The sequence below is a fragment of the Spermophilus citellus genome (genome assembly GCF_964194105.1).
Source record: "Spermophilus citellus genome assembly, chromosome: 8".
Classification (NCBI taxonomy): domain Eukaryota; kingdom Metazoa; phylum Chordata; class Mammalia; order Rodentia; family Sciuridae; genus Spermophilus; species Spermophilus citellus.
The window spans coordinates 58,196,824-58,208,277 of NC_138189.1; the positions used below are offsets into that span (position 1 = coordinate 58,196,824).

The following is an 11,454-nucleotide window of genomic DNA, read 5'->3' on the forward strand; positions in this document are numbered from 1 at the left end:
TGCAGGGCCATTTTGGGAGTCTTCAGCCTGGAGAGTGGGAGCAAGGATAAGGCCTGGGTGGTGTATAGCTCTGAGTAAGTAGGTTGTGATCTGGCCTGTGGAACTCAGGGAGTGCTTGTATTTTTTTTTTTTAAATTTTTATTGTTGGTTGTTCAAAACATTACATAGTTCTTGATATATCATATTTCACACTTTGATTCAAGTGGGTTATGAACTCCCATTTTTACCCCGTATACAGATTGCAGAGTCACATCGGTTACACATCCACTGATTTACATATTGCCATACTAGTGTCTGTAGTATTCTGCTGCCTTTCCTATCCTCTGCTTTCCCTCCTCCCCTCCCCTCCCCTCCCCTCCTCTCTTCTCTCTCTACCCCCTCTACTGTAATTCATTTCTCCCCCTTGTTTTTTTTCCCTTACCCCTCACTTCCTTTTGTATGTAATTTTGTATAATCCTGAGGGTCTCCTTCCATTTCCATGCAATTTCCCATCTCTCTCCCTTTTCCTCCCACCTCTCATCCCTGTTTAATGTTAATCTTCTTCTCATGCTCTTCCTCCCTACTCAGTTCTTAGTTACTCTCCTTATATCAAAGAAGACATTTGGCATTTGTTTTTTAGGGATTGGCTAGCTTCACTTAGCATAATCTGCTCTAATGCCATCCATTTCCCTGCAAATTCTATGATTTTGTCATTTTTTAATGCAGAGTAATACTCCATTGTGTATAAATGCCACATTTTTTTTATCCATTCGTCTATTGAAGGGCATCTAGGTTGGTTCCACAGTCTTGCTATTGTGAATTTTGCTGCTATGAACATCGATGTAGTATGCTCTTTTTAGGTCTTTAGGGAATAGACCGAGAAGGGGAATAGCTGGGTCAAATGGTGGTTCCATTCCCAGCTTTCCAAGAAATCTCCATACTGCTTTCCAAATTGGCTGCACCAATTTGCAGTCCCACCAGCAATGTACAAGTGTACCCTTTTCCCCACATCCTCGCCAGCACTTGTTGTTACTTGACTTCATAATGGCTGCCAATCTTACTGGAGTGAGATGGTATCTTAGGGTGGTTTTGATTTGCATTTCTCTGACTGCTAGAGATGGTGAGCATTTTTTCATGTACTTGTTGATTGATTGTATGTCCTCCTCTGAGAAGTGTCTGTTCAGGTCCTTGGCCCATTTGTTGATTGGATTATTTGTTATCTGATTGTTTAATTTTTTGAGTTCTTTGTATAATCTGGATATTAGGGCTTTATCTGAATGTGAGGAGTAAAGATTTGTTCCCAGGATATAGGCTCCCTATTTACCTCTCTTATTGTTTCTCTTGCTGAGAAAAAACTTTTTAGTTTGAGTAAGTCCTATTTGTTGATTTTAGCTTGTATTTTTGCATCTCCTTTCTGATTAGGCTCCTCAGCAGCCTCGTGTGGCAGAAACCATCTGCAACAGAGGCGCAGTTCCAGTGGGTACTTGTGGACTTCACGCACCTGGTGGAGATGTGCTGCCATGCAGAAGAAAATGACATGTGTTTTCAGAAAGAGGTAACTGTGTTTCCTTGTTTATCCTTAAACAGGAATGTTACTGCGAGGAAAAAACCTTTCCTCACTGCAATCATGAAAAGGTTAGAACATCAGGCCAGGTGGATTTGAGTAATTAACTTTATTTCATCTTGGAATAGTTGGATATTTATGTGTATTTGAAGAAATTTGGCACAAATAGAGATGCATACAGCAGTCATGACACCAGATAGACTGGGAATGTTTAGCATTGGGTATGACAAGAAGGAGGAATCCGTGTAACTATAGAGAAATTATGTCCTTGGAAAATACAGAAGAATTAATTTTTTTTTGCACAAAATTAACAGTTTAAAAACCTGTCTGGGAAATCTGGAGATTTGTTTTAGAAACGTAGGGGCACAATCAGGTCACTAACTATGTTTGGGAGAGAAACTAGGGAACCAGGTAAACAGATTTTATTTTCTCAGTGGTCAGAAGTTCATGAGAGCAGGAGTTAAAGAACAAACAGAGCACTGAGAGGATCAAGAGACCTGTGTGAACACACACCCCAAGCTAACTACCAGGACAATATTTTCTGTAATTTATCTAATTGCATGTAATTAACAAGTAAATTATTTTTCACAAGTTGGTGAATTATGCAACTTACATTGCAAAGAAAATCTTGGTAGGATGTGCCACAGCAAATTCATGTAAACTCACCAAAGGGGAATTAATGCAGGAGTACCTGGGTTGGACCGGCAGAGACATGAACTCAGGAGCAGAAATTAAAGTACAGCAGGTGATAGAATCTGAGTACAGGAAGGTGAGTATGTAGTTAACAAAAAGAGAGGAAGTATCTTGATGCTTTGGCAAGCCAGGCTGGGGCTGTTAGGAGTAAGGGTAAGTTCAGCAATGGCCCTGGATACCACTTTCAAAAGTAATAATTTTCACTACTGCCTTAATTACCTGCAGTGGCTTCTTTCCACTATTCAGCTAAACTTTGCATGTGTTTATATTGATATTCACGTAGCTACAGATGCTCCTCAACTTATGATGGGGCTACATCCTTACAAGACCCCAAGTTGAAAATTTCACAAGTTGAAAATGTGTTTAATACACTCATCTTTTTTTTCTTTTTTTTTTATTGGTTGTTCACAACATTACAAAGCTCTTGACATATCATATTTCATACATTAGATTGAAGTGGGTAATGAACCCCCAATTTTACCCCAAATGCAGATTGCAGAATCACGTCGGTTACACATCCACAATTTTACATAATGCCCTATTCGTAATTGTTGTATTCTGCTACCTTTCCTATCCCCTACTATCCTCCCTCCCCTCCCCTCCCATCTTCTCTCTCTACCCCATCTACTGTAATTCATTTCTCTCCTTGTTTATTTTCCCATTCCCCTCACAACCTCTTATATGTAATTTTGTATAGCAATGAGGGTCTCCCTTCATTGCCATGCAATATTCCTTTTCTCTCCCTTTCCCTCCCATCTCATGTCTCTGTTAAAAGTTAATCTTTTCTTCCTGCTCTTCCTCCCTGCTCTGTTCATAGTTGCTCTCAGTATATCAAAGAAGACATTTGGTATTTGTTTTTTAGGGATTGGCTAGCTTCACTAAGCATAATCTGCTCTAGTGCCATCCATTTCTCTGCAAATTCTATGATTTTGTCATTTTTTATTGCTGCATAGTACTCCATTGTGTATAGATGCCACATTTTTTTTATCCATTCATCTATTGAAGGGCATCTGGGTTGGTTCCACAGTCTAGCTATTGTGAATTGTGCTGCTATGAACATCGATGTGGCAGTATCCCTGTAGCATGCTCTTTTAAGGTCTTCAGGGAATAGTCCAAGAAGGGCAATAGCAGGGTCAAATGGTGGTTCCATTCCCAGCTTTCCCAGGAATCTCCAAACTGCTTTCCAAATTGGCCACACCAATTTGCAGTCCCACCAGCAATGTACAAGTGTACCCTTTTCTCCACATCCTCGCCAGCACTTATTGTTACTTGACTTCATAATGGCTGCCAATCTTACTGGAGTGAGATGGTATCTTAGGGTGGTTTTGATTTGCATTTCTCTGACTGCTAGAGATGGTGAGCATTTTTTCATGTACTTGTTGATTGATTGTATGTCCTCCTCTGAGAAGTGTCTGTTCAGGTCCTTGGCCCATTTGTTGATTGGGTTATTTGTTATCTTATTGTTTAATTTTTTGAGTTCTTTGTATACTCTGGATATTAGGGCTCTACTTCAAACATCATATTGCAGCAACCCAGTACACTGTAGAGTTTGGTTGTTTACCCTTGTGATTGTGGGACTGACGATACTCAGCATGTCTCTATATAGTATAGCATATCACCAGCCTGGGCAAAGATCAGAATTAAAGTTCAAAGTGCTTTCTACTGAAATTGTATGGCTTTCATACCATCATAAAGTCAAAATTTCCTAAACCATCATAAGTAAGGGACCACATATATAGACTAGTCAAGGGCAGGCAAATGACAGTCCTCAGGATAAATCACTCCTGCTTCCTGTTTATGTATCAGTAAGAGTTTATTGGCAGATAGACTGCTGTGGTTTGGATAAAAGGTTCATGTGCTGGAAGCTGAGCTCCTAGTGTGGTCATGTTGAAGTGGTGGACCTACTGTCAGGGCTTGGTCATTGAGGGTACGGCCCTCAGAAGGGATTAATGTAGTTCTCATGGGACCGTAGTTATTCCCCACAACAGCAGGTAGTCATAGAAGAATAAGCCTGGCCCTTGAATCTCTCTGGCTTCCTGTCTTGCCATGTGGTCTCTCCATATATACTCCCACCATTATGTTATCTGTCAGGATGCTCCCACCAAAGGCCAGATAGTGCTATATGATCTTAATCCTTCAGCCTTCAAAACTGTGAGCCAAATAAACTTCTCTTTCTACATTACCCATCCCCAATGGTTTTGTTATAACAAGAGAATGCAGACGAAGGACAGATCCACCCATTAATTTATCACGTGTCTATAGCTACTTTCTTGTTATAGTGGCAGAAAGGATAGAGAATATATGAACTACAAAACCTAAAATATTTACTATCTAGCTCTGCACAGAAAATGTTTGCTGACCTCTGGAATAGTACAAAATGTTTATTTTCAGAAAACATGTTCTCACCTGAGTAACAACCTCATATCCCACACATAAAAATACTTCCACTGAAGGGGCTGTGTCTGTAGATTCCCAAGAGAGTGTTTTTGAAGTGATCTTGCTTTTGAGGTTGAATTCTACTTGTTCAAATTATTTCATCAATAGTGTTACAGGAAGATTCCTGTTTCCTTTTACTTAAAATTGTTTTCCTAAAAGAAAATTTCAATTGAATGATGAAAAAGGACAAATATTGTTCATTTTCTTTCCCTTCCTTCATTACTTTAGGATCTCTCCCAAAATCCAGGGGAAAACCAGAAGTTATAGGAAGAGTATGTCATACTAATTAAAATTAAAAATCCAGACAAAAATGCTTATTTTACATAATTATGCCAATCTCTGAAGTTTAGTCAGGTTTACCTTTGTGCAATTATTCAAAGGCAACATTCTCAAATTTTAGTGTATAACAGAATCACCTGTGAAAGCTTGTTAAAATGAAATAAATGTGTTGCACTTGGAGTTTTTGATTCAGTAGGCCTTGGGTGGGGACTGATCATTTGCATTTCTGATAAGCTCCTGGTGCTGCTGCTGCTGCTGATTTGGGCAGCACATTTTAGGAAGCATTTTTCTAAGGTGCTCCTAAATAATCATAACCTGCTTCTCCTCCTCTTCAGTATTTCCTTATGACTAACTCTTGGTGAGAAGTTGGAACAAGGACGGTAACAGAAATAAACAATTCAAAAATAACATAATTGTGAAAGAATTGGGGGACATAAAATATGAGGATAAGAAGACAATATATTCAAAATAACTGAATATAAAAATGCCTAGTATACAAGGTAGGAATAGAATATGAAAATATTTTGGAATCTTTTCATTAAATGTTTTGCCTCTGGCTTCTACATTTGTGGAAGGAGTCTGGGATTGACTGTAGTGCAAAGTAATAATACCCAGGAACTTCCCAGGAGTCTCTACAAAACCCAATCCCCGGAGTGAGGAGGCATAGGTGCTCCTAGGGCTGTAAAAGACTAACTGCTCCAAGGACCTACAAGGCATATACTTTGTTTTCTTTTCTGAGATAATAGCAGTCAATTATGTGAGCCTGTTCTGCCTGTTGAAAGAAAAGTGGGCAAGCTTAAAACCTGCCTGTCCAGCTATATCTGTTGGGAGGAGAAGCAATTTATAGATAAGATGGAAGCCATATTTTAAGAAGTAAGCCCACAATAAAGGATACTTCTAAGGAGAAAAAGGAGAGACAAAGTCAATATTACATTGTTGGCAAAAGTAAGAAGGAAACATAAAAGAGGGGAAAAATCAGGAGATTCGGATTATTTTATCTACACAGAGTGAAATAGTTTAGGGCGGATATAACCTGTTCAACCCATTCACCAATTTACCAGTGTGAATTTGGGCTGTCCAGAGAAGAGGCATTATACATTTCGTGAAGTAATGTGAATTGTAGTCATTTGAAGGCTCAAAGAGAAAATTGTATTGACAGAAATTCTTTAGGCAACTCACAGAAAATCCTCCCTGTGAGGAATGATAATTAAAGCCTGAGACATTAATCTACAAACCAATAAACTATGAGGATATTCTATTATGATCCCATATTCTGTTATGAGAATTCTGCTATGAAAATAACCAAGTTAATATGAATTAGCAGAAGTTTGGACAGGTTGAAATGATGGTTTGAAAATAACATATGAAATTTAACAAAGAAGAAAAGGTAAAGTTTTGCTGTTGGATGAGGCTTACTTAGCAGAAATTCACGTGAAGAGACTTGTTGGCTTTAATAGTCTATATGTAACCATGAGACTTACAGTTTGATTGCTCTACTGTCAAAGGTACTGAAATATTGGCATGCATTCCTGAAGGAAAACTATGATTGGATTACACACATTGATAACCTCAATTTATATTGATCTTATCATTTGAGGTTGCTATAATTCATTGTCTCTTGATATTCTACATCATCTTGAAAATGATAGAAGTAATACATAAATTTAGCAAAAGTTCAAGTAGAGGAGCAGAGTAGCTTCCTCACTTCCAAGAGGCAACCAATCTTAAATTTTCACTACTAGTAACCTGTGATTTTTATCATCCTTTTAATAGTGTTTTAAAATGTTACCATCACTTAAAAATACAGTGCACTTACACTCACTTCAGTCATCCTGTCTGTATCCAAAGACTCTCTGTGTGTATGTGTATGTGTGTGTATATGTGTGTGTGTGTGTGTTTATTGTTAGATTTAATTGGTTATATTCTATTTCTTGATCCTTCAACTTTACTCAGCGTCTAATAATCCTCTGAGAACTTGATTGACATGTCTAAACTTCCTTTAATTTCTGTGCAACCTTTCCTATCTTTTATTTTTATATTTTAAATATTTATTTTTTAGTTGTAGGTGGACACAATATCTTTATTTCATTTTTATGTGGTGCTGTGGTTTAAACCTAGTGCCTCATGTGTGCTAAGCGAGCCCTCTACCACTGAGCCACAACCTCAGCCCACCTTTCCTATTCAATGGCATGTTTACTTGAAATATTATTTATAACAGTACCATGTTCTATGTTGACAAAACAACAAAGTCCCTACCTTCATCACACCACTAAAATATTTCAGGTTCTTACATAGTTTCTATGACAGAATATTCCATCAGCTTAGAGCTGTATTTTGAAAACTCCTCTGGGTTAATGTTTCAGTTTGAATTAAGTTACTTTTAGATACAAGTAGTATCTATCCACATGAATTTTCTTTTCACTGCAATCCTGGGTAAATTGGACTATTTCTATTATCCCATGTTGTGTTCTTTCTTGAAGTCTTTTAAGTTTTGTTGGGCTGCATTTTCAAGTTATGTCTGTCTTTTGTTAATTTTTTTTTTTCAGAATGAATACCTTGGAGAAAAACTTTTTGTTTTTTGGTTTTTTTTTTTTTGCATTTTTAAAGATTATTTTGTCCACATATTTGCATAGCACTTTTGCTGGTATGCCAGTGGGAATTCTTTAATTGTTAATTAAATTAAATTCTGGCTAATCTAACCTAGGTAAAAAATGAATTTATTTAAAGCACAATGGTGGCTTTAAGAATCTGTGGGAAGTTTGAAAAAATGGACTTGGCACTAGACAGGAACAAAAGCAGCGCAGAAATCAATGACTCTCTGGTCTTTTGCTGCTGATACATCTTTTTATGGTTGCTATTCTGAGATCCTATTTATCCACTTTGATATATTGGTCAATATTATTCCCAACTGCTTTCTTTTTTTCTCACTAGAAATTCATCAACATCTCTTACACTGATAGTGCTTTTATATAGTTTTTAAAACATTGACAGGGGTTTCTTCTCTTTTTGTATATTTTTACTGTTATTGCATTGTGATTGCAGAAAAGATGAGTAACACATTTTAAAACGATATGGGAAATTGTTAAGTCCAGAGTATACAGAGTAGAAAATGGATTAAAAGCCGTGTCATGGGGATATGGAGGAATACACTGGTAATACTTATCCTAAATCTGAGGGTGGGTGACATGATAGCAGTCCCCCAACAGGCCCAGTATCATAGGAAATCAAACAGTGGGAAATTTGAACTCAGTGTAAAGAAGATTTTTCTTTTCTATCCTCCACATTCCCTCACATGAGTCCATGTTTTACATGACCTGTAACTAAGTCTTGGATGGGCCTCGTCTCTAGCTGTGGCGTTATCATCACTGGTTTTATTTCATTCTGGGCCATTCTCATTATTAAAAATATTTTTCTTAGAGGCCTTTCTTTTACCTCATCTTTAGTCAGAAACTTTTCTTTTTACAGAATTTTTTTATCATAACAGAAATTTATCAGGGAACCATGGAATAAGTGTGGTCAGGAAGGACTGATGTAGGAAAAGATTGTTCAGAGAAATGGACAAGATTAAATATTGAAGGTCTTGGGTTACACTTATAAAGAACTTTCCCATGAAAATTGATTTAAAAAGTCATGGATTACCAAAGAAGCATCTTGACCTCCAGAAGCATTTATAAAAACAATCCTAAATAGATTCTAAAGTGTCTGAATGATTTAGTGTGGTACATTTTAAAGAGAGTAGGAGGAAGGACTAAATTAACAGTCTTCTAAAGATTTTCCACAGAGTCCCTGGGGCTCATAGGATTGCTAGTCAGCTGTGCCTGTGTGTGTGTGTGTGTGTGTGTGTGTGTGTGTGTGTGTGTGTGTACCTTAACAGTGGGGTTCTGGGGCTCCATTTTCACTGTAGCTAAAGATCTCACTTCATCTGTCTAGGCTGCTACAAATGATTTTTATTTGAATAAAAACTGTACAAGTAAAAACTGAGGAGAACTGCTGGACTGAATATAGAGGTCTATTCACGTCCACATACAGGGGTGGAAACATGTGATTCAGATCTGGTGCTGGTGTCTCTATACCTCACTGAGTGGTGAAGGGGGCCAGACTAGACTAGTTTTACAATTCAGTAAGAGGTTGATGCTAATGATCTGTATATATAACCTGTAGCAAAAGAGTACATTTTTGTGAGGAGAAAAAAAAATTATATATATATATTTGTCCCCAAAGTAGGACAGGGCTTAAAATGAATTGACTCTTTATGCTAAGGGACTAAGTCTGTGGGAAAGTACCTTGAAGAAAGGGTATAGTAGAGCCTATCTTGGGCATAGTAATTCCTGAAGGTTTTTCTACTTGGGGACCATAGTTGTTTAGATTTCTCATTTTTTCTTTCCCATCCACCCCCCTCACATTTGTGCTTATTTTCTTTTTTTCTCTAGGGGTCAAAACTGATTGAAAAGTGCCAATCTTTCCTGGAAGACTAAATAATGCCAGAAATTGTCAACGTAGGATCTTGGCTAAGAAGACCGTTTTGTTTTTCACGAATAATGAAACTCATGTTGATTATTGAAAATAACAATTAACAAATAAATCTTTAGCACCTCACAGTGTTATCCAAGAACACTGGCCGAGTGTATACTAAATATCTCCTTTCTACCGAGCAGAAAGCTACTTACCGAAACCCTCAGATGATCCACTCTCCTTTCCCTTTTCCTTTTAAGTTTTTGCCTCTGGAGAGCAGCAGGTAGAGGTAAAGGCTGCCATATCTAGCTGGGAACTGGCTGCTGGGCTTCCACCATGAAAAAGACCTCAAGGGTGATTTGGAATTCTGTCTATATCACTACTGAAAGTCAGTGGACTTAATTAAGCATGCTTTATCATAAAATTACCTTTTCCCACATATGACACTGATATTGGTACCATGGGCTTCTAATATATTGATATTAATTTGATCTTTATGTGATGATTAGTCTTTACCCTGGAAATCTTGCTATAAGTAACCTAAAGAATTTATAATTTGAACTGATTTTTACTTTTGCCAGATTCTTTTGTATAATGAAATAATCAGTAATATTTACTTTCTAAATAGATGCGTACTTTTGATTGGAGAAATACAGAAGAAAAATTTCATTGTCATTATGGTGCTCTTTATTTGATTTTAAATATTGTTTTTCTTCACCACTGTGATTTCAGTATGGTAATACACATTAGCAAATTAAATCCAATAAACAGTTGTGGGCTTTATAATGTGTTCAGTTCACTATGCTAGATACTATAGGAAATAATATAAATATGAATATAGTAAGAACAAATTTCGAACGAATTAATATTAGATATAAGCACACAAGGAATTATAATAAAAGGCAAATTTCACATTTCTGTTTTTACAACAGTAGTGAACTGTCATTGTGGTGTACAGGGATTTGAGATCATATATTGTCATTGAAAGAAGTGGCCCTAGCCCAGCTCTAGAAAGTGGGAACAGTTAGTTTCAACAGAGATGTGAGGAAGGTCTTCAGGGAGGGTGAGTGATCCATCTGGCTGTTTTTAAGACAGGAACTAAGTAATGGTGGACAGTAAGGCTTAGTAGAATAGAAAGCTGCAAGGGTGGGTAAGGATTTCTGCTAGTTTAACTGTACTATTTATCACATACTTCTCAAGTGCAAAGTGCCAGCTTTTCTGTGTATTATTCACATAACTCCCACAACCGTCCAATAGAGTAGGTACAGTAGGCTCTCCTTATTTCTGGGTTCCTCACCCGTGGGTTCAATGAACTGCAGATGGAAAATATTTGAAAAACAATGGTGTCTGTACTGGACATGCACAGACTTTTTTCCTTCTCATTATTCCCTAAACAATATAACTACTATTTACATAATATTTACATTCTCTTAGGTAGCATAAGTAGTCAATAGATAATTTACAGGATGTGGGAGGATGTGGGTAGGTTATGTGCAAACACTATGTCATTTTATATAAGAGACTTGAGCATCCTCAGATTTTGGAATCTGAGGAAAGTCTTGACACCAATCCCCCACAGATACTGAGGGATGACTGTACTATGGTTCCCATTATATAAGTGAGGACACATAAAAGAATTCCAGACTGAAAGAGCCTAGTTGAAAGTGAGGACCTAGATTATGGGTGCTAAGAGTATGGATTCTAGAGTCAGAGGTACAAATCCTACCTATTTCTTCTACTAAAGATCTTAGCAATCTTCTTACCTCTTCATGGATTACTTTTCTCATCTATAACATGGACTTGAAAGAATAATGTCTTCATTGGGATTAAATGTCTTCATTTGCATTAAATGAGTCAATATATGTAAAGCACTTAAAATAGTGCCTAGTGAGTGGTAAATGTATTAGGCAGAACTATATGAAATTGCTCTTTTCTAAGTCAAATATTTATAATTTTAGGTGGCTCAATCCAATAAGTGTTAATATATTATTAAGAAGGCAAATAGATGCCATTGAAGGGTTTTGCCCTCCCTGGTTGCATCCTATTCTCCT

The 11,454-nt window shown here is 37.1% G+C and overlaps 1 protein-coding gene across 1 annotated transcript in view; it reads left to right on the forward strand.

The window, feature by feature from the left end:
- LOC308654419 (alpha-fetoprotein-like) overlaps positions 1-9,426 on the forward strand; it is a gene marked incomplete at both ends in the record, with an annotated part of 41,815 nt that extends 32,389 nt beyond the window's left edge. Inside the window, 2 exons of the mRNA XM_081303798.1 lie at positions 1,402-1,534; positions 9,382-9,426. Of these exons, the coding sequence (XP_081159924.1) occupies positions 1,402-1,534; positions 9,382-9,426 (178 nt within the window). The remainder of the gene's footprint in view (positions 1-1,401; positions 1,535-9,381) is intronic.
- Between the last annotated feature and the right edge of the window lie 2,028 nt (positions 9,427-11,454).